The sequence below is a fragment of the Neovison vison genome, chromosome 6, assembly GCF_020171115.1.
Source record: "Neovison vison isolate M4711 chromosome 6, ASM_NN_V1, whole genome shotgun sequence".
Lineage (NCBI taxonomy): Eukaryota > Metazoa > Chordata > Mammalia > Carnivora > Mustelidae > Neogale > Neogale vison.
The window spans coordinates 129,219,133-129,242,640 of record NC_058096.1 but is presented as its reverse complement, the minus strand read 5'-3'; the positions used below and the strand labels follow the sequence as shown (position 1 = coordinate 129,242,640).

General features: G+C 44.1%; 2 protein-coding genes across 11 annotated transcripts in view; one reads left to right on the top strand and one right to left on the bottom strand.

Annotated features, from left to right (window-relative positions):
• Window positions 1–12,089: 12,089 nt before the first annotated feature.
• On the bottom strand, window positions 12,090–19,390 carry ANAPC13 (anaphase promoting complex subunit 13). 4 transcript variants are annotated; one of them, XM_044252323.1, is made up of 3 exons: window positions 19,319–19,390; window positions 16,595–16,720; window positions 12,090–12,269 (listed from the first exon to the last, which is right to left on the bottom strand). In XM_044252323.1, exons 2-3 carry the CDS (start codon window positions 16,691–16,693, stop codon window positions 12,144–12,146), a joined length of 225 nt encoding a protein of 74 aa, XP_044108258.1. In that variant the 5' UTR covers window positions 16,694–16,720; window positions 19,319–19,390; the 3' UTR covers window positions 12,090–12,143. The 4 variants fall into 4 exon arrangements, with proteins under 4 accessions (XP_044108258.1, XP_044108259.1, XP_044108260.1 ...); XM_044252324.1 differs by lacking the exon at window positions 19,319–19,390 and adding an exon at window positions 19,240–19,318; XM_044252325.1 differs by lacking the exon at window positions 19,319–19,390 and adding an exon at window positions 18,958–19,035.
• CEP63 (centrosomal protein 63) overlaps window positions 19,048–23,508 on the top strand; it is a 58,456-nt gene continuing 53,995 nt past the window's right edge. For 2 of the 7 annotated variants that reach the window (XM_044252320.1, XM_044252316.1), the window contains exon 1: window positions 19,756–19,778. Coding sequence is in view for 1 of the 7 variants with exons in the window: in XM_044252319.1 (XP_044108254.1) it covers window positions 19,744–19,778 (35 nt within the window). In the remaining 6 variants the exon portion in view is untranslated. Of the gene's footprint in view, window positions 19,335–19,407; window positions 19,481–19,669; window positions 19,779–19,861; window positions 19,943–23,508 lie in introns of those variants that run through there. The other 5 variants (XM_044252317.1, XM_044252322.1, XM_044252319.1 and 2 more) reach the window with 5 other exon arrangements.

Below are 23,508 nucleotides of genomic sequence, written 5' to 3'. Positions count from 1 at the left end.
TCAGGATGGTTTCTTGAAATCGTTAAAAAGTTATGTAACTTTGCTGATTTAAAACTGTCTTTGCTAAGTTCTTAACTGTTGGGTCTCTTTCTCCTTTCAGAGCAGAGGCTCCTTCTTACCTAATGACGGTCTTAACAGCAACGCTAAAGTGGGCTGTACACCGTGTGGCTCTCAGTTTTGCAGAATGCCAATCCATTATGTATATTCCTCCTCCCCACCCACCCCAGTCTGATCCCAGAAGTAACAATCCTCTGTCCTGTACCAATTGTTATTACCTCCTGTTTCAATCCTCCTGATTGACACTGTTTCACCTAATCTCCCCAATGTTTCACCTAACTGCTGCTGGCTTGTCTGGGAGCTCCTGGGATGTGCTGTCAGGAAGAGAACCTTATACTGGACATGGGGCTCAGTCCCCAAATCTGCCTTGGTTTCCCCATCTGCAAAGCAAGAAGTCTGCATTGGATGTTTTATAGTTCCCTTACTCTCAGGCCCTGATCTGTCCAGGCATGATGCCAGCCCCTCTATTTCTAAAGACCTCAGAGAAGAAAATTCTAGAGGTTGTGGTTCTTTAATTCTTCAGCCCAGTAACTGTAAAAACTTCCTCCCATCGTATAAATCTTTTCCCACTCAGTCAAGGCCCACCTCTGCAGCTACACGGATGAGTGGCTCTTATCTGCCCACAAAGAGGTCTAGGACTCGTTCCTTCTCTTCTTCTTAAACGCTGACTACCACAGTTATTCATTTGTTTCCAGAATGAAGATTACAGGTACAATGGCATGGTGCAAGGACGATGGGCTTGGGCTGGGGCAGAAAACCCTTCTGTTTCTGGGTGATCTTGGCTCTCTGAATTTCGTTTCCCCATCTGGAAGGTAGGGGTCTGGCCACCCTGGCTGCAGGGCTGTTTTAGAGGCTGTGTTGAGAGGATGCACTGAAATGCCCGCAGAGGGTAGCTGTCCTCAAGGTACGTGATCACGCTGGTATGAGGACAGGGATCTGGCTGGGCACTGAGACCCCTCAGAGAGGCTGTTACCCCACGGAATCTTCAGTGGAGGGGGGGGCTAATAAATGAAAAGAAGAAAGTGGAAATAGAGCCCCAGAGAGAGGCTGGCTCTCTTTGACTCCACTGGGGTCCTGCAGGGAGTATTTATTCGGAACACTGTGACTCCCTCCTGTGCCTTCCCCATCCTTGGGTTAAAAACAAAAAAACTTCCCCGAACTTTCCCATTCCTCCGTGGCCTGGCTGCGAATGCTGAAATTCCATCCCGTGTTTGTTGTCACCCGCGGGCCTGTTGTCATGGTTACCCAGATTCCAGGCCCTGGCCCAGGGCCCACCACAACCCATCTCTCCAAGTCTCCTTGGCAGAGTAGAAACATTCCTCCACACTGCGAACTCCGGAGCTGAGAAAGGCGCACTCCATCTCTCCACGGCCGGTCCCAGCCCCATTCCTGTGCAATGGGCATGTTCTAGGTGGTTCTGCTCAGCGTCAGTTTGAGGGGGCAAGCACAACATAATGATTTCCTCCATTTCTCTTTACCTCATTTAAGCTGAGGAATTACTTTCTTGTACCAAACATAATACCCTTGACAAACACTCCAGATGGTTCTCATTAAAATTCCAGTTCCTTTTTTTGCAATTCTTTTTTTTCTCCATTCTCCTCACACTGTTATGTCAAAAATAAACATCAGGATGAGGACTGAATGAAGGGTCTTGGGGATAGCAGCTCAAGTGAATGGAATCCTTGCAGAGCCCCCTGGCGTCCCTGTGAAGGAGCCCCTAGGACTCCTTCTTACCAATGGCCACCTCACGTTCCTGGGGTTTCAGAGATATGCACTTGTGAAGGGGCATATTTGATAGTCAAGGTGCCCTTGGCCATGAACTCTCTATAGGAAGAGGGGCAGAGGGCCAGCTGGGTCCCTGGCCCTGACCGTGCCTGCAGAGGGATGGGGCAGGAGTGTGCCGTCAATCCCAGTTAGTGCACAGAGGCCTCCAAAATTCCTCAGGACCCTGGCTTCCAGAGACGGGCGCACTTGCCCTAAGAAGTCAGTGGGAAGGACTGCCGATGCTGTTTTGCTTTTTTAGCAGCTTTGCAAGCCACAGGTTTTGCCCCCACCTCTGAAAAAATCTGCATGCACAGGGAAAGCGTGTGTCTCCGAGGATGTGTATTTGGTGTGTTTTTATTCCCAACTTTTTATTATGAAAAGAGTTTTAATATATGTAAAAGTTGAAAGCACAGTGCAATGAATACTCCTATATATCTTTCCACCTAGATTCAACATGCGTTCATGTTGTCATATTTGCTTTCCCCCTTTCTAGACAAATAGATAGACAGATAGATGACAGATCAATCAGTCTCTATATATCTTTGAGGCATTTGAAAATTAGAATCTTGCCCCTACAGTATTTTATAACTTTGAATTTATGCATTAATATAATTACATAATATACAACATTCTAATATAATACATTTTTTTTTTTTTTAAATTTGACAGAAGAGATCACAAGCAGGCAGAAAGGCAGGCAGAGAGAGGGGGGGAAGCAGGCTCCCCGCCGAGCAGAAAGCCCCATGCGGGGCTCGATCCCAGGATCCCGGGATCATGATCTGAGCCGAAGGCAGAGGCTTTAACCCACTGAGCCACCCAGGTGCCCCTAATATAATACATTCTTATTGTAAAATGTTCAAACCTTCAGATAATACAGATGAGAGGGTAAAAGCAACAGTCCTGCCCAAGGTACTCCTCTGCCCACCGCCCCCCCCCCACTCCACAAAGGGTAGTTTGGCTTATGTCCCTCCTGACCTTTGTCTTTGTTTACCCAGATACATGAGCATGTCAATAGAAATGTGTTTTGTTACGCATGTTTTAAAGCACAAATGAGATCACACTATACATGCTGTTTTGTCATTTATTTTTCACTTAGAAATTCGTCTGAGGTCTTTCCATATTAGTGCTGGGAGCTCTGCCTCATTCCTTAACGACTGCTGAGTATTCCAAAGAATGGTTGTACCATAATTTTCTTAACTATTCCCTCTTGATGGACAATTCAGCTATGTATTGTTATTTTTCCATTACTCACAATGATGCAGTTAGTATCTGTGGAAAATGTTTTTTTCAGGACCCGGAGCAGTATTTCTCTTTGACTGATGCTTGGAGGCAGAATGTTGGGTTTGATATGATGCACATTTTATATTTGGGTAGATTCTGTCAAAATGTTCTTCAAAATGATTGCATTGACTTATACACCCTCCAAAAGGGGGCCCATTTTCCCTTACCCTCAGCAACACTGAATTTGAGCCATCTTTTTGTGTTCACATTCTGATGAAAGAAATCATTTTCTTATTGGTTTAATTTGCCTTTTAAAAATTTTTTAATAAGGCTGACCATTGTGTCAGAGTTCAGCTACAGATGACAGAAGCCACTCTGCTTAGTTTGCATAGAAAGATAGGTAGAAAGAGAGTGGGGAACGGCTTGTTTAAAATAGGGAATTGGGTGCTGAAAATTTTGTTAGGTCAGGTGAAAAAAGTAGGACTGCCTCCCAGAACTCCAGCTCAGAACCAGCCTGCCAAAGGAACTGCAACTCCTTCCATGACAATGAAACTGGAGATTTGGGAGCCTGTGCCCAACTGCTGACTTAGGAATTGGGGAACCAGGAAACCTCCGACACACCTAGCATCCACCTAGCACACCACCTCAACTGCATTCTAGACATCCTACATCTTGTCTACAGCACCTGCAAAGCTGGAGAGACTGCATCTAGACAGTGAGATTGCTGTTAACGTTGATGCAGGGAAAAAAACAACAAAAAAATAAGGATTCCCCTACCTCCACCCCCCAACCTTCTGCTACCAGAGTCAGTAGATCTCTTGAGGGTACATCTGCCCAGGGGAAGCCAAGATACAAGCCAAAGCTCAGCTTTAAGGAAGGCTGGAAATTGTTAGGCATTAGCTTTTTAGGCTCCAACATGCCACAAGACAAGCTACAATGTCGTAGGCATGGAGTTGAGTGAATCAATCTGAAATATCTGCCATAATCCTATTTTCATGTTTTATATCTTTTTTTTCTATGAATTGCCTGATTAGAACTATTGCCCATTTTTCATTTGGGTTGGCTCTTTTTTCTTATTAATTTATAGAAGCTTTGTAGTTTATCTGGAAAACAATCTTTTGTCTCTTATATATGTTACAACCAGCATCTATTTTTTTTTTAATTGACTTATTTGACAGAGAGAGGAAGAGAGAGCATGCACAACAGGGGAACAGCAGGCAGAAAGAAAAGGGGAAGAGCAGGCTCCTGCTCCACAGACTTGATCCCAGGACCCTGGGATTGCTATCTGAGCTGAAGGCAGACTCTTAACCCACTGAGCCACCCAAGTGCCCCCAGCTTCTATTCTTTTAACTTATTTTGTTATATAAAAAATCTTATCTATTTTTGTACTTCATGGTTCTTCAGTTTTACAGCTTACTTAGGAAGGCCTTCCCTACCTTAAGGTTTCTAAAGTATTCAACTATGTTTTCCTCCTAACATCTTTAAAATTTTTTTAGGTTTAATTCTTTAAACCATCTTGACTATGCGGTTTGAGGTAGGTAGATGGATCGAATGTAATTTTTGTTTGTTTGTTTATCCAGAAAGAAAGCCAATTGTCTCTGCATAATTTGTTGAATGAATTTATTTTTTTGAATCCCTTACATTTGGACGCTTTTAAAAATATAGAATGACAGCTTTCTGTGGTGCAGGACAAGGGTAAAGCTTTAAACAAAATTAAATTATCACTTCACATTTTGGTTCTTTTTAAAATAGGGATTTGGCGTTTCCTAAAGCACAGATATGACGAGATTATTCCTCTAGTCAAAGCCCCTGACTGTGTTCCCTTTTCCTTGAGACCAAGATCTAACCTCTGTTGAGTAGTTCTCTGTTCAGCAACCCCCATGGGCCGTTCTAATATGACTTCCCTGCTTCTTCCCTAGAAAGGAGATCACATGATTTAAATTGGGGGACAAAAGCAGAAAAGATGTGTAAATATCTTTGTCAGCACTTTCTTTGTAACATTGTAATAATCTATTCACTATACTTCTCTCACCTACTGGTATTTCTCAATGTGGTCACTATGGGTAATTTGGACAGAACAATTCTTTTTTGCAATATAGTTAAGAGCCTGGCCAACAGACCACTAATAGCTACAGTGTTCTCTGATGCCCTCTTTTCCATCAGCCTAGTCATTGTGACCACCAAAAAAAATTCCCACCTGTTTCCAAATATACCAGTTCTACTCTTAGTTGGAAGGAAGGGAGAGAGGGAGGGAAACATTAGGATTAAATGGGAAATGACAGGGTATCATCACCAAAAGTCCCTTTGCCAATGCTGCTTCTCATCTCTAGATGTATAAATCTAGCCTTTCAAAGGTTGTCTTTTTCCATAAAGCTTTCCTAAATCCCCTTGGCTGTAGATTATTCCTCTTCTTCTTATTTATTTATTTATTGTTTACTTTTTTTGATGTAATGTCTGCTCCCAATGTGGGGCTTAAACTCATGACCCTGAGATCAAGAGTCACAGGTTCTACCAACTGAGCCAGCCAGGCGCCCAGATGATTCCTCTTCTGATTCCCCTCTTCCATGGCATTATTTCTCTCTCCATCTGTTTAGCCGTCCATCCACCTGTCCATCCATCCATTTGTCCATCTATCCAGTAAGTACTTAGTGAGCACTTACAGTGCACCAGGCACCCTGAGCACTTTCTTCTTAGATTATTGCCCTTGGCACAAGTGTTTTCTCTTCCTGAAGAAGTGCCGCAGTTAGACCATGTGCCAGAGTGAGCACTGGTCTCTGCCCAGGCCGGTGGGTGCAGGGACACTGAGATGCAGACGACACATGGGAGGAAGCATGGGCAATGATGCCAGGAGAGTGGAGGCATGATCATGGCGTGGGTGGAGGAAAACCCCCTCTGCCCTTGGGTGGTGGCCCCACGATAAACGGGATCTGAGTCACCAGGGAAGGCAGGCAGTAACTAGGATGGGTTTATACATCAACCTCCCTCACTTCCTTTGGAGTCACTTTGTTGTTTTCAAATTCTCCACCCTTTGCCGGCCCCCGCCTCCCCTCATCACATCTAGTGTGTGTGTTGAGTGTGTGTATGCGTGGACATGAGCAGCTGGCTCTAGGTAAGAAGAAAATTAGCTAAAAACAGGAAATTGTGCCATTTTTGACCTATAAAAACAGCTTTTCATATGGTTCAGCACATTGAGTAAATGGAAATAAAAATCCAGGCTGAAACTCTTCATGAGCTAATGTGTTGACCATGGTTCTCAGCTCTGTAATTGTGCTCTCGTATCTTATTTCAATCAGCGGCTCTATTCTGAGACAGTCATGTTGCTGTAGAGTTAGCGCAAGAGAGTGTGAGTTCATATAGCACTTGCCTAAAAGACGGATGAAATTTAGGCGCAGACCTGCCCTGGGATTGGGTGATAACCTTGTTTCAGTTCTCTCAACTGTCCACAAACCCTGTCTTGCTGCACTTCTAGTGTTTCTCTATCTCCCCTCTCACTCTGTGGGTAGGATGGGCTAGCTTTCAGGTGGTGACGATGACAGAGGACTGGGTCAGGCTCAGGAAACAATTTCAGCAATGGGTCTGTAGGATTTCATGAGGAACAGGGAGAGCTTTCAGGATGCCTGCTGGTCTGCCCAGCTTTTTTCCTGCCCCTTCTCCTGGATGTACCTGCTTTTTGGATATCCCAAAGCTAGACACTTGGTGGCTTGAATTCTCATTCCCAGTTGAAGGCGTTTGCTGGATCCATGTGGTCACCGTCTGACATGGAACTCCTACAGATGGTTGCCATAGTTTTAAGGACCAGCTATATAATGTATGGGGTCCCTTGTTCAAAGATTGTTAAGAATTTCAAGACAGCCTCAACAGGTTCTTCTGAGTCGGAGTCCTGTGTGGCTACACAGGCTGCATGTCCATGGAATGGGTCCCAGTTGGCTCAAGGACAGAGGCCAAGGCCGCTATCAGGGCCCGGAAGGTCACAAGATGTGAAGTCTACTCAAGAGACTATCCAGGTGGGCCTGGGTGGCTCAGTGGGTTAAAGCTTCTGCCTTCGGCTCAGGTCATGATCTCAGGGTCCTGAGACTGAGCCCCGCATCAGGCTCTCTGTTCAGTAGGGAGTCTGCCACACCCCCCCCAGCCTGCCTCTCTGCCTACTTGTAATCTCTATCAAATAAATAAATAAATAAAATCTTTAAAAAAAGAGAGAGAGAGACCATTCAGATACCTTTCTATGGCAGCCGCTTCCCCTTGTCCAGTACTTTCCATACGAGCTCACAGACGGGCTGCAGCATGGCAAGGAAGTGGGGAACAAATATAACTGTGGGTAAAACAGGGCAGATCAGGACAGGAGAAACAGTCTTTGTAGAGCCTAATAGATCGTTCCAGGATAATGCCTAAATTCTCCAAATAACTTAACACAGACAGCTAGGAAATAGCTTTATGAGAAAGTCCCTAGGCGTGATCATGAATATTGGTTGGGGCTAGAGTCTGTCACAATTGCTGTTTCTGGCTATCTTTCTCTGTAATCAAAGTTCTGAACTGCCCTCACCTTCCATGTTCCCTCATTTGGGCCCCTCACAAAGCACAAGCAAGGAGCCCACTAAGTGAGCCCACAAAAGGCAGCCAGCCAGAATCCCAGGGATTCACACGAACCTCTACCCAGCACATTGGGCAACGCAGATCTGCAGAATCACTTCCAAACCAAACACCACATTTATTCAACATCCTCAGTTTATCAAAAGGGCTGCATGTGATTCAGACTTTCTCAAAGGAATAGAGCGCCCCCTGCTGGGTAAATGGCATCGCCGTTAAGCTGTCCATTACCAATGCACCAAAATCTGAAAATACACCGTTAGTGAATTAACATCGTATAAGACCCAGAATCAACAGTATGACTCATAGTGATAAAGTTGTCAGTTATAGGAATTATATATGGATTTGGTGATAAGTTGATTTTTTACATGTTTCATGACTCCTGAGTTCCTAACAATTTTTTTTTTTAGATCTTTATCTCAATTATGGAAACGAGGAAAATATTTTGAAGTACTCAGTGTTCCAGTAGGATTTCCCACTCATTTCAGACAAGAGTGGTCTCAGAAGATCTCACAGGGGAGGAGGCTGCATGGTCCAAGGAGAGGACATGGGTTTGGAGATCAGCCAGACTAGGTTGCTAGAGTTGTTTCAGCTTGGAATAAATTGTTCGATTTTGAGTTACCATCTTGTGATCACAAGGACAATAATATCCACCTTCAAAAGTGGTTGTGAGGGCTAGAGATCCTGTGCCTGAAGCGCTCAGAAGCGCTCAGTTAACTGTGGGTCATTGTTACTGTTACTCTATTATTATGAAGTGGGTCTAATTGGGCTTCAAAGGATCTGCCGCTTCCAGACACAGAGCCTACCTTCCCAGGGGGCAGGGGCTCCATCTGGCTCAGAGAATTTGCCCCTGGGTCACAAGGGCAGTGCTCACACTGGGCACTCCACTTTCTTTTGAACCCCACAACCACACTCTGGGTGCTGGCTTTGTGATACACACCTCTCACTGGGCCCATCTGGACAATTCTCCCTGTAAGAGATCCCTCCAGTCCCTCTAATTCCTCATCTGTCTTGTCAGCTCAAGCCAACTTCATCTCTCTCTTGAGCCAGGGCAAAAGCTCTTCTGTCGTTCCACCTCTGCTCTTAGCTGCTCAAACCCAGAGTAACTTCTGTTTGATAAAATGAGATCCAGTTGGGGCCACTCCCCTAGATCCCCCAGCTTACCTGCCTGCCTTGCTTGTAATGCCAGTCTCACCCCTGGGCTTTATGCGATTTGCTCTCCCTGCCATCGATCCTCAGCCCCCAGATTCCTCCCCATCCTCCAGGTTTTGGCTCAGACATCAAGGTGGGTACGAGAAACAGCACACTTTCTTATTTTCTTCAAAGCAAATTGAATTTTTTTGGCCTCATTCTGTTGTGCTGCAGCAATTAAATCTGTGGTGGCCACTAGGGTGTTTCTTCCTTTTAGGGTCTCACAGTTGTTTGGGTTGTTCATGAGTGACCTCAAAAGTGGGTGAGGACTTCTATTCTTCAGCTCATCTGGGTCACAGCTGCTATCCTCAAGGCCAACTCTGAGGGGCTCTGGAAGGAGGGAGCTCCAATGCTTGGGAGTCCTTGCCTAGGTTGGAAAACACCCCCAAAACACGAGCCTCTGAAGCTCATCTCACTGGGTACCACCAGCAACTGAGGCACAGTTTTCCACTACCTTTGAAGCTCCTCTCTCCTTTTCTCCCCTGCTTCCCAAGCAAGGGCTAGGGTTGTGTTTTAATTCATCTGTTCCCTGTTGGGAACAAGAAGCTCAAAGGACCTAACCACTTACTTGGAGGAGGAAAAATTTCATAAACAAAATTACTATTTAAAGTTATGTGCTAGAAGTCTTGTTATAACATCTCACCATGATCATCCAGTCTAAGTCAGGTCTCCCAGACCCACTCTCTATACCCTGTGCTATAGGGCCGCACTGCTGGGGCTCAGTGTGGTCTGACCATACACCCATCCTCTGACTCCTGGCTCTGTGTTGGCTACCAAGAGTATGGTCACACTGTCCTCCAGGTAGACTTGAACCCTGGCAATGCCTGCAGTATGTCTTCCCAGGGAACAGCAGGAGGGGCAGAACCAACGGCTGGGCATTGCACACTGGATACAAAGGCCTAGCCACTTGCCTCCAGCTGGGGAAATGGGGTGACCTCACATTCCTAGCACCCACGGAACCTGGCTCTTGACTTCAGCTTGGCGCTCTTTGCTCAGCCTCCTCCTCTGCTCTAGCCTGTTTCCTTCACAGGCTCCTCCTGAGAGCACCTCAATAAATTCCTTACACACGAGACTGCCTCAGGCTTTGCTTTCAGGTACCCAACCTAAGTGACAGCCTATTATTTCCCTTCCCCACACATGTCACAATTTAAAATCACAGATGTGAACAACTGTTGGCTTGATGTTTGTTTCCCCCACTAAACAAAGGCAGATGTACTTCTGTTCACTGCTGTACTCCCAACACCAAGGGAGATGGCTTTTACGAAGGGTGATGCATTGAACTGGACACTGCACGAACACAGCCTCTCAAACCTCGCTCTGCAGACTTCCCTCTTGGGTGCTGTGCGACATTTGCTTGAAAAGCCACCTAGCATCTCTTGGGGACATCATCCTCAAGCCAGTCCTAGATTCCCAAGCTGCAGTGGACAGTGTGGTCCAGTTTTGGTCACTTCATTCCTGACACAGTGAACTGTGGTTTGGGCACCACATCACAGGTCAAACTTGGCGTGGGGGGACCATTCTTTGATGAGGGTGTAAGCCAAGCAGATACATCAACAGTTCTCTATCTTTACAGGCATCATACTGTGATTCAGTGAAAATCAAGACAGCTTTCACATTTTACTGGTCTACCTATATCCCTGGGAAAGGCTGGATTCATATGAACATGCCCTAGATTCCTTGATGTCAGCGTCTTAGCTGTTAAATAGTTATAGACTAGTTATAGTAAAACCCTTATTTAATTAGAATGCGTAGGAACCATGGCATTCTAGGTACTTTCAGTTTTTGAAAAACTTTTCTCTTAATATACATTTTTCCTGAACATTAGACCCCTCTTTTCTACTGGGATGTCTGTCTTTTGTTATTGAGGAACTGGTGAGTTGGGGTCTTTATTCTGAGATGACTGACTTGTAGCCAAGACATGATGCACAGGGAGATCAGCCTGCATGTGTCTGGATTACAGGAGTTGCTACAACCCCATTTTCGACTGAAAACCTAAAATCAGCCCATTTGTGATATACTTCTTCCTAAAAGCTAGGTAAATAAAAAGACTCCTAAAAAAGAAGAGGGGTGCCTGGGTTCAGTCAGTTGGGCATCTGCCTTCTACTCCTGTCATGATGCCAGGGTCCTAGGATGGAGATCTGTGTTAGACTTCCTGCTCAGCAGGGAACCCACTTCTCCCTTTCTCTGCCCAACCCCCTTCATGTGCACATGCTCTCTCAAATAAAATCCTAAAAAACAAAACAAAACAAAATGCAGAAGAGACACTTCAGTGATTCAGTCTTTCTAGTTTTTGAATGAGGGATACAGAAATATAAGTCAGGGCCTCTTCCCACAGTTCACAACCTAGGCAAGAAAACGTTGAGACGCCACTTAACAGAGGCAAATGATTCCAGGAGATAAATGTCCATGTTTTCAAAATAGGAGTTTTTTTTTTTTTTTTTTTAAAAGATTTATTTTTGAGAGAGAGAGGGAGAGCGAGCAAGTAGGGGGAAGGGCAGAGGGCAAGAGAAATCTCAAGCAGGTTCCCTGCTGAGCATGGAGCCCAACCTGGAGCTCCATCCCAGGACCCTGAGATCATAACCTGAGCTGAAATCAAGAGTCGGATGCTGAACCGACTGAGCCACCCAGGTGCCCCTCAAAATACAAGTTTTTATATAAATGTATAACTGAACATGGGCTTCATGGTGTTTCCGTCGTATCTGAAAGGGCTGTGAAAACACAAAATCTTGTTACTGAATAAAACTAGTGGTCCAGGTAGCCAAAGGTCCTTTCCAATGGCACCTAATTAACTTGTACAGAGCAGAAGTACCTGTCAGATAACCTTTAGTCTATGAATTTATCCAAATTTTGAAAATGCCACAGGGGATCTGAGGAATCGCAACAATCCCAGATAACCATCCTGCAGTCAGGGGCTCTACACCGCTGTTCAGAGGGAGGCATGTGAGAAGTTAACAGTCCCCTCACACCTGGCTCCTCTGTCTTTGCCCGGCCCTCCCATCTCTTCAGTCACCCATGTCACGGGACACAACTCTGACAGTAAAGCTAAATCAGAGTGAAAGGCAAATGTTGAACCAGTCATGTTCAAACACAAGCTAGTGAATGAAGAACTTTTGGTTCAAAGGGCCAAATATTCTGCATTCCTGAGAAATCTCAACCAGTTTCTCATTCTGGTGTTTTCACACTGCATTTTGTCGTCACAAAAACTAGCTGGGTGTATATTTTTTAGTGTAGATTTATCATGTCAAGATCTGAATGAGGAGACAGAAAGAAAACATTTTTTATCTATGTATTTTTCAAAAATCTGTCCATGAGAAAGGAGCCAGGTGTTAGTTTCCTACAGGGGGAACATTCTCATGGAGATACTGTAAGGCCAAGTCGGTCCACTTCATTTCTTGTTCCTTAACAGATTCCGTGGTGCCACCGTTGTCCTGTTCGGGTTCAGGAAGCTCATTCTGCAAAGGTACAACAGACATTCAGAATGCTGGTACATTCTGCATTAAGAAACCCCTTAAAACTCAAGAGCACTTAGAAATCAAACCTCTGAGTTCTTAGAAACAGGCAGCATAACTGACAGAAATCTATTCTAAAGAAGAACTAGGATGAAAAGACGGACCTTTTATCTCCTCTTGGGCAATCAGAGGAAAGAGGAGCCATCACCTCAGAGGACAGCTGTGAAACTAAATGGGGTAACTGAGATGGAGTGCTCACCCCTGCGGGCAGCCATCTGATGCTCAAGTAACAGCTGCTCTTATTACTAGAGGCTGGGCTCATCGACAGGAACCCAATACTCAGTCCTTTTTTGGGAGGCTGCTTTCATTGAATACCACATTTGCTGGAATATTCCTTAAGTATAAGAAATGTATTTTAACAAACTATCCCGTGCCCATCCTGCCAATGTTCTTACGGAGGTGGGTGGTGAGGGCTGAAAATGTAACATACTAGGTGAGGTGTCACCCTAGAGCTGGAGCACAGCAACACAAACCTCGGCAAATGACCGGTTCCTCCCCTGCTAGCATCTGTCTCAGAATGGTAAGCCATGGCCCAAACTTACTACGGAATGTGACATATTTTTTCAGCTTGAGCTTTAATTTACATAGAACACTGTGTGAGTTTAAGGTGTACCACAAGATGATCTGACACATACATACTATGAAGTGACTATCACAATAGGGCTAGCTAACACACCCGTCACCTCATAAAGTTAACTGTTTTTACAGCAGGGAGCCTGCTTCCTCCTCTCTCTCTCTCTCTCTGCCTGCCTCTCTGCCTACTTGTGATCTCTCTCTGTCAAATAAATAAATAAAATCTTTAAAAAAAAAAAAAGTTAACTGTTTTTATGTGTGTGGTTAAGAACTTTTGGTAGTTTCCTAATATTTTAAATTTAAATTTCTTATTACCAGGAATCTGCTTAGGACTGGAGTTTACTGACACCAATATATTTCTTTTCAATTATTTCAATTTATACTTTTTTGGGGGGCAAAAACGGTTATTCAATATTGAGACTTTCAATTTCCCACTGATTCCAATTTGCAGCACGTGAATGTTTTTCTTTCAAAAATACGCTCAATATATATAAATTGACTTACAATATGTACAAATGTATCTGAACACATGTTGTTCTGAGCACACATGTTGCTTTATAAACATAATATTGAGACTCAAACATAGTTGTATGAATTACAAAGAACTATCATTTACTGTAGAGTAATCATACATTCAAACCTAAAGAGTAAGTTTGGTTCTAATAATTATTTATAGCTCACAAAGCACAAACAAGTCCTTGGTTAGTGAATTATTTAACTGACAGACAAGTAACTTAATTTCATCTCATCTGTGGTGTATATATATATATTTTAAGATTTTATTTTGAGAGAGAGTTAAGGCTAGGGTTAAGGTTAGAGAGAGAGAGAGAAAGAGAGAAAGAGAGAGAGCGCATATGTGTATGTGTGTGCGCGCCCAAGCAGACTCTGAGTGCACTAAGCCCAGAGCCCAATGCTGGACTCGATCCCAGGACCAAAAGATAATGACCTAAGCTAAAACCAAGGGTTAGATACTCAACCAATTGAGCCACCCAGGCGCTCCTCTGTGGTATAACTTCTAAAACAGTATCTTTCATTTGGACACTACTGTCTCTTACACTGAATGCCAAGATGAAAAACCGTGTACGTGCTTTGAAACCAACACAAAGTATCATAAACTATTATAAACACAACTATCATTTATGGCTTATTGCAAACTGGCCTCAATTCTTTGCAGATACTCCCATGAAAAGGCAGAGTCTTATTTCCCCAATTTCAGATTGGGACTGACTGAGTGACTTGCCTTGGCTAGCAGAGAGCAGCCACAGTGTCCTTGGGCCCATTCTTGGCTAAGCTCCATGAAGCCTCACAGTCCTTCTCTTGCTATTCTTGGAACCCTGAGATGGCCAGGTGCAGTCTAGGCTAGTCTGCTGGATAATGAGGCTTTGACCTCATCATCCCAGCTGACCTGCTACCTACCAGATGTGTGAAAAGTCTCCTCATCCCCCAGCCTCCAGCCGGCCTGCCGACTGACTGCAGAACACCAGCAAGTCTAGCAGGGATCAGCCGAGCTGGAGACTGGAAGACCCTCTCAGCTGAGGCACAAATCATGAGATAAACAGCTACTGTTTGAAGTCACTCTGTTTAGGGGGAGATCTGTTAGGCAGCAACAAAAGCTAACCAGTGCACATTCCCTGAGAGTCACGAGACAGGAAAAGACACAGAATAACAAGAACGCCAGGCTACATCCTGGAAACTTCCTTCTCTCTCAACCCCTTCCACAGAAGTGGTCCCCAAATCCTGCCATATGCCTGCAAAATTCAGCAGTTCCCCTCCACCTACGTGCCTTTGGTCAGGTTCTCCTCCTCATACTACTGCGATCGCTTCCTCACTGGTCCCTCTGCCCTATCACTTGCCCCTTTCTCCATGGCACACATTCCCTAACAATTCCCTTCTGAACTAACATTCTAAAACTCAAATTTGAGTGTGGCAGATTTCTATTTTGAAAACCACTCATTCCTGGTTATCCTCAGAATGAAGTCTAAACATGGCGTCATATACTCGTTTCAAAATCTGGCCCAAGCCCGTCTTTTCTGCCTACCTTAGATGATAAATATAGTCTCTGTCCACAATGAATGTCTCATCATCTCCCAAAGCCTTTCAAAACTCTGAGCCTGTGCACATCTGTCCCCTCTGTTGAGAGTGCCCTTGTCTACCCCCACTATATTTCTGGCCCTCCCTTATGGCCAGCTTAAATATTACATTCTCTCTGAAGCCTTTCCTGATGCTCAACAGGCATCAGTCACTTCCTATCCTACGTCACTATTCACAACCTGGCTTATAACATTTATTACTGTAATTAGTTATTTCTGTGTGTTGTCTCTCTAGATCCCAAGGGCAGGAATTGTGCCTGCCAAGTGAAAAAACAAAAGTTTGCAAGACAGGATCTGGAGCCTTCACACAGACCTAAGTGTGAAGTCTAACTTATCAGCTACCCAGCTTTGCACAAGTTCCCTCTCTGATTCTACTCCCTTGCTGTAAAATGGAGATAACACCACTCCCTTTGTAAGAGTATTTGTAAGAGTATTTATTTATTTTATTTATTTATTTTAATTTTAAGATTTTATTTATTTATTTGACAGATAGAGATCACAAGTAGGCAGAGAGGCAGGCAGAGAGAGAGAGAGAGAGAAAGGAGGAAGCAGGCTCCCCGCTGAGCAGAGAGCCCTAGGTGGGGCTTGAACCTAGGACCTTGGGATCATGACCTGAGCTGAAGGCAGAGGCTTTAACCCACTGAGCCACCCAGGTGCCCCTGTAAGAGTATTTAAACAGTTAGAAATAACGTATGTCAAATTTCAACCTTAGTCCATGGCATAAAACTGGTATTGAGTAAGTGGCAGCTAGAATTCTCATTGTGCACTCCCTTTTCACTGTTTTTCTGAACTTGAACTAAGCTGTGACCTATTATCTGATATGTGTATTATTCACTGAGCATAGTATCATCTCTTAGTCTTAAATGAAAATGTGGGTGAGTGGAATTTTACTTCTCAGTAGGCAGCAGCAGTCTACTTGGAAGGTGCATTTTATTAATAGCTCTTCTCAGGGCACTTGGCATGATCTGAAGATAAACAATCCTGGAGTCTGTTCTCTGTGTTTTTTGTTAGGCCTCTACGACATAAATAGGATTGAAAATAAAAATTAATGCACAACTTTTAGATGATATATTATGGGAGCGTAAAGAAACTCCCTGCAGAAGCGTTCTCTAGAGATTGGGAAAGAAGTGTGTGTCCCAAGACTTGTTTGGTCTAAATCCAAGAGAAAACCCAGCTGTCTTCCAAACATTTTCCAGGGAAACTAGGATAGGTGTGCGTTTCGAGAATGTTTCTAAAAATAGCAAATGATCAATCACAGGTAGACAAATAAATATAGTGTAAATGCCGTTGCTTCTTGTTCTTATCTTTTGTACACTGAACTCTCATCTTCTGGTTTACTAACTTTGGTGTGGCAGACAGAACATGGCTCAGAAGTCTTGAGTCCAGTCCTGGCATGACCCCTAACTGAGCTCCTCACATCAACTCTCTGAACTACAGTTCTCTTCAAATAAAAAGTCAAACTATCCAGTGTCTTCTAGAGTTAAAGGAATCCACATCTTTGTGGATTTCTTTGCCCTACTAGTTTGTCCATTGACACCCTACTTCTAGTAGGGCTCACCAGATCATACCTTTAACCCACCATCCTTGGCACAAACTATAGCCTACCAGTGGTATTGCAACATCCTCATATGGCAGCTTGTCTTCTCGCCAAGCATCGTCAATCAAATCCAAGATCCTTCCATCTCTCTGTACCTCACTGTCCATTCTTCTGCAGCTTTGATATTGTCAGATCTGTAAGTCAAAGAGATTATTTCTTAAGCATGAAGACTGAGGAGGTGATGTAATTGAGCATTAGGCTTCCCCAGGCTTTTTAGCCTGCGTGAATCTTTTGGTATAACATCACCCTGGGAAATGGGAAAGACTCATCTTCTCATCTGGGTCAGGTGACAATCTAGTTTTAAGATCCCAGTCTCTCCCTACTGCCCACTCCCTTCCCCCAACCCATGGACGCTTTATAGCACATACAGGACAGACAGCAGACATAGCCTAGTTGACAGACCAGTGTCACAGTGTGACAGAAGCCTTGTGTACAAGGCCACAGTATATCTAGAACATAGGTTTTCTCTCCTAATTTGCGTATTCACCTTTCCCTGTTCAGAATGCCTTCAATGAATCTCTAATTAATAACCAAGTCTCCTCTCTGTCCCCGTTAGCCTTTTTCTGCACTATGTTTTACAAAAAAGTCTCTACCTGCCTCAGCTTTAATATTAGCATTCCTAGGCACAGGAGGTAAATGAACGTATTGAGATACTGAACTGGGCTATGTGAAGTGACCAACTACAGAGCTGACAGAAATCCTCAGCTCAACTTTTAAAGGAAACTGTCTTTCTTAAAATAGTGCCCAATCCAAGTTCTGAAAGGAGCACCTGCCAGGTGAACAATAGCAGCAGGATCCCCTGCTGCTCATTTCTGCTTCCCTTTGGGGTTCTTTCCTCTTTTAATGCTGTACTCCCTTCAATGCCTGGACCAAATGGTCAAGATGTTACTTAGCTCCTTGGCCATGACTGACTATTTTTTCTCCTAAACATCTGCAGCCTACCTCTGGATTCCCTGTTTCCTAGTGTGGGCTCTGCTGCTCCATCATAGGTTCAATTTACTGTGTTCCCTGCCACAAAGCAGTCATCCTGATGGCCTGGAAGCCAGTGGCACCAAAGGCACTCCCAGTCACTCCTAGTTTCTGAGGCTAGGAACATTCACAAAAGGAACAATCTTTAGGGGTGGACTCCAACTCCTTCAAACAGACCTATGCTTGGCCCCAGTAGCATGATTGCATAATAGCCCTAATGCCTGGGTAATAATTATTACAGGTTGGGGTTGGATAAGAGTTTTTAACCCCATGGTAAAGAGTCAGACAAAACTGAAGCAGAAGGTGCCCAGCAATTTTGGCTACCAGTGAAAGAGCTGAAGCCTTGATGTTTCCCTCAAGAATTAATCCAGCACTACCCCATGGATAACGCAAAACAAGTATAAGGATATTGTCTTTAGAAAATGTACACACAGTTCCAGTTATATTTTTGGAATTCCTGTCCCATAAGAGCCCTTTTTCCCGCTGCCAGTCCTGTGTCCCTGTTGCCCTGCCCCCTGCGATACCCTCATTTTTCCAGTTTATCAGAACTAGCTAATTCTCCAAGTCATACACAGATTCCACCTTTCTGTCAAGTTTTTTCAAGCCTCAGTGAACATTTGGCCCTTGAATGTCTCCTTCTTGTCTTTATGATCCACCTAACAAGTCTGGTAGTCTTTGTAAGATTTCTCAGGTATCAGTGCCTACAATTATTATGTAATTGTAGATTACATTGTATTATGTACAATGTAGATTAATTGTATTATGTAAATATTGCAGACTCATTTGGCCTCAATCTTTTCTCACCGTCCCTTTTCCAAACACCACTAACCCTGTCATATTTTCCAGCCTTTGCACTTAAAAGCCCTTTTCCTCCTCAGTAACGCTTATTTTCCTTTCAAACTCAACACTGGTGTCAGCTCATCTGGTCAACATCTCATTTCCAGAGTCAGGCCCTAGGGTGCCTTCACTCTTCAGGGGCTGGCAGCATGGAAAGCATCAAGACAGCCAATGTCCAGGACACTGCCACTGTCCAAAGCACCTGTCACACTCGACAGAATGAAACACTACCACCTTCCTGAGCAAACTTTCCTTACACATGTAACAGTTCCGATGCCTAGAACGCTCGTTACAATTCCTTTGTTTCCAGCTAAACTCCAGTCTAAAAAATTTGGCTCCCAGGTCGTCTCCTGCAGGTGGTCTGTTCCTAGACCCAAGGGGAGCATGGTACCCGTCCTTCCTGGAGTCCCTTAGCTCCCTGGGCGCAGCGAATGGTCCCAACTGGGAGCTTGTCACACTATCCATTACAAGGTCTTCCCAAACCCGCGGCACGTGTGACCCCACTCCTGTGCTCTGCAATTCTACAAACGTAGAGTCACATAAATTAAACGAGACGATCTTCTACCTAGCTAGAATTGACCCTCGCAGGCCACCACCATCCGTAGACAAGTGTGGTCCCGCCCCCGTCCCGGCTTCCGGTTGGATCTACCAAATGTGGAAGCGGGGGAGGTCCAGAACTGCCCCGCCAGTGCCCTTCCACCCTCCATGGCGTGCGGAAAGGAATGTAATTGTGAAGATGAAGTGAGACATCGGCCTCAACTGACGGAATGTTGGAAAGGGCGACGCTAAGGAACCTACGCGACCCCGTCCCTCCAAAACCAAGACTCGGGGCGCGGGAAAATCTTACCCGCGCCGGACCCAGCGCCGCACCCGCTTCCACACAGCCCCTCCCCCTCAGCCTCACGTGACCCGCGCGCCTCTCTCACCGATCCCCGGATGTGGGTGAGCCCATATACTTGCACGGAGGGGAGGCCTGGGAGGACACTTCTTCAATTCAAATTGAGGGGGCGGTGGGCGGAACGAACGTGGCGACGCCGGAGGCTGGACGTCGGGTCGGCGGTGACGCGCGTGCGCGCCCCCGGCCGGAGGTAACGGCGGGAAGTCTCGGGCGCGCGTTCGCGCGGTCCCAGTAACCGCATGGGCGCCCGGTGGACTGGCGAGGGGCGGGCGTGTCCTGGTCCGGAGGCAGCTCTGGCTGCGGTGGCGCCGTGGGCTGCGCGGCCGTATGGCCCGGGGCCGGCCTCCGCAGCAGCCCGCTGGCCACCAGGCCCGCGCTCGCCGGCCCGGGTCCGCTGCGGCGCCAGGCCCGTCGGCCTCCCCGCGTACGCCCTGCGGACCCGCGAAGGCGGATATGGCCTTGCCCGGCGCGCCGTCCCGGCCAGCCAGGTGGTCAGCCCCTCCCCAGAGCCCGGGCCGGCGGGAGGGCGGCGGGGGGTGCGAGCAGCTGCCGCCGAGTCCACGTCTACCGCGGCGGAGCCAGCTGCGGGCCGCTCTTCCTTTGCAGAGGAGGGACCCCCGGCACAGCCCTCCCGTCTAGGCTGCCTTATCTGGTTAGCTTCCCAGCATTGTTGTGACTTAGGCCATTGACCGCACGTGGTGCCGGTTCACTTAGGGGGGAATTTTAGCAAGTCTTAAAAAGTGAGTTGATGTTAGTACAAGAGGTACGGAAAAGTGGCAGAAGTCTTGAAGGACTGAAGAAGTTGAGAGGCCCTGAGTTTGCAGATTGGTCCATACAAATCAGGGGTGGGAGATAAACGACATGCTGAGAGTTTAAAAGGGACAGTTCCTTAGGGGCACTTGAATCGTGAAGATATTTGGGGACAGTAAATCTAGGCTCAGTGTTTTTCTTACATTCCTTACAACATCAGAGTAAAAATGAGTCTGCTGTCAATGACTGGTCTCCATTTACATTTAGGGTACCCTTATGTGCACGAAATAGTTTACATTGAGCCTTACATGCAATTCCTTCAATTTCATTCCTTTAATAAAACAGTATTGTAGGATAGGTACACTGCTGTTACAGAGTTCTCCTTGTGCTTGCGTTCCATTTTATAGATGTGAAGAGGAAGTCATAATAAGGATCATACTACATATTACTTTCACTTATTTACATATACTTAATCATAGCTGTAGCTTAATGGTATAACAAAATACATGTATTTTCTTACTTGAAATGCAGTGCCGCCTTTAGATTTGTGCAGCTTCTTGCCCTTTGACTGTCACTATCCGTGATCAGTATAGTAAAAATGAAATTAAAATGGGTTAGAGATTCATAAACATCTATTAGACATTCACACTGCCCTTAAAAATGTATGTAGATTCAGGTTTTTAAAAACTATTTCTAATAATTGCATGTTAGTTGTACTGTGCCATTTTCCTCCCATTAGAAGGTAGAAGACCTTTGCTTTGTCCTTCCCTTTCTCATTTATGTAGTAGTGGTAGCCTGCTGGGACAGCATCTGTAATCCACTCTGATATGTCAGAGTTGCCTCCTTAACCTTTTCAGCCACCCAGGTGCCTCCAGAGTTACCTACTTTAAAAAAAAGTCAGCTTGATTTGAAATTCATCTGAAGCTAACATGAACAGAGGTTGCAGGGATTGAATTTATTTTTAGGTTGTTTCTTTTTTTTCCTCTGAAAGCTAAATTTGCTTTTTTGATTTTATAAAAGTGGATTACTGTCATCACACCTATGAAAATTTGTAAGAATTCCATGTTAGTATTCAGTCTGGGTTCAGATTTCCCCATCTGTCCCTTTGAAATGACCTTTTACAGTTAGCTCCTTTAGATCAAAATCCCATAGAGGTCCATATGTTGTATTTGGTTGATACATTGTTTAAATCTTTTTTAACAGGGCAGTTAGCTTGTGTCCCTCCCCACCGGCAGTATTCTAGATTTAGCTTAATGCATCTGCATGGCATCCTTTTAACAAGTACATCTTTCCCTTTAAACCAGTAGTTAGATCTAGAATTGCACTGTCCACTATGGTAACCACCAGCCAGCTCTGGCTATTTAAATTAACTAAAATGAAATAAAATTAAAAATTCAGTTTCCTAGTTTTGTTAGCCATATTTCAAGTGCCCAATAGTCAAAGGTGCCTCATGGCTACCCTCTAAATGGTGCAGACATAAAATATTCCAATAATTGCAGAAAGTTCTGTTGAATAGCTCTGCTCTGGAAGATCAGACTTATCCTCAAATTTATTTATTTTTTTGTGGGGGGTGAAGACGATTCCTAGGTGATGCAGTAGATAATCTATTGCATTAATTATCAGAGAGGCATGAAGTGTCTGAGCTCTCTTGTGTTAAGATTGAGGAGTGTAATGTGTTCAGGTATTGTTAGCCCAATCCATCCATCCTGAAATTCCCCATGAGCTTTTCACTTGATGAAATCTCTTTATGGATTTAGATAGCCTGTATCCATTATTGCATTAGGGATTGCAGAATGGTGATTTTCTAATCCTATCATTCCTTCAGTGTTAGCTAAAAATCTTCTATGAAGAAGAACTCTACCCCACCAGCTATTTGACTGCCATCAGCTATATGAAATATAGCTTGTACAGGAAAGGCAAGAAGAATGCTTAATTCTTTCCCTGTTTTCAGACTACAGTAATGAGGTGGTGGCCTACCAATCTCCAAAGGTAACCACGAGGGGTTTTGCCCTTTTTTTTTTTTTTTTTAAATCTTCATGGACTTGACTATATTTAAACTGTTTCATTTTGTTGCAGTCTTTTTTTTTTTTTTTTTTTTTTAAATACTCAAATTGTTCTGCCTTTGGTCAGTGGCACCTCTTTATGTTGGCTCCTGTCCATCTTCATATGGTCAGTAGTCTTTGATAATTCATTTCCCTATTTTCTGGTAAAACATGTTCTTTCATCATTTATACATTAATGGCTACCAAAAAGCCCTGGTTCCTTTGGGTGGGAGATGGTATTTAGAGACCCTAGTCTGGGTGCTAGAGGTGCTCATGGTGCCAGGTTGGTCGGTGGTTCTAGGATTTACAGTGGCCAGAGTTAGGAAATACATATATATTTAAATATACAGAATTCATACTGATACTTATATTTTAATTTTATTTTTTATATTTGTTTTTATGCTTGGGTCTTTTTGTCTTGCTGAAAATCTTGGAACCTAATATTGTTAATATAATTACTTTTTTTCCTATCCTATATTACATATATTGATTTCAGATTATACCAATTTTATTATTAACAATATGATTCCTGAATAGTTTTTAGGATTTCTTTGCAGTTATTTTTTATTTTTAGTTATATTCCACTTGGGATTATAAGTACAATAGAATTATTGCATTTTAAAGGTATGTGAAACATTTTATTATATGGTTAGTTTTCCACCTTGATATCTAATTGATAGTTGATTTGTTTAATTTTGTTTCCAATTTTTCCAAACTGCTTTTTTTCCCCCCATTTGGATTTGATTTATTATATGTAAAACATTAATATAAAACTAGTACTATAAAACACAGATATCCAGAAAAGTTTAGTGTTCATTCCTCTTTTCTCTACCCTAGTTCTCTTTCTTTTTCTTTCTTCCTTTCTTCCTTCCTTTCTTTCTTTCTTTTGCTTTTTTAAAAGAAAATATTTATTTTGAGAGAGAGAGAAAGGACAAGCAGAGGAGCGGAGCAGAGGGAGAAGTCAACTCCCAACTGATCTGGGCTCTGATCAAGGAGCCCAGTGTAGGACTTGATCCCAGGACTCTGGGATCATGACCTGAGCAGAAGGCAGATGCTTAATTGACTGAGCCACTTAGGCACTCCCTAGTTCCCTTTCTTATAGGTATCATATTTAGTAGCTTGTGTTTATCCCTCCATAAAAACAAATGCATTATCTGCTTGCTTTTCCCCCCTAGTAATATATGCCTTGTAGATCCTCCTAAGAAGTATGTTATTGTTTTTACAGCTTCATAATATTCCACTGGTAGATGAATATTCAATTAGTCCCTGTTGATAGGATTTGTGTTGTGTGCAACTGTTGCATATAGTGCTGTACTGTGTGTCCTTGTACATATGTGATTTTGTATTTTTGCCATTGTGGCTTTGGGAAAGCTTCTTAGAAGTGGCGTTGTTGGATCAAAGGATAAAGGCATATTTTTTAGGTGCT

Coding starts and splice junctions, on each gene's coding strand:
- ANAPC13 (XM_044252323.1), bottom strand. CDS start 16,693: ATGGACAGTGAGGTACAGAGAGATGGAAGGATCTTGGATTTGATTGAC. Junction 12,270..16,594: donor AGGATGTTGCAATACCACTG/GTAGGCTATAGT, acceptor GTACCTTTGCAG/AATGAGCTTCCTGAACCCGA.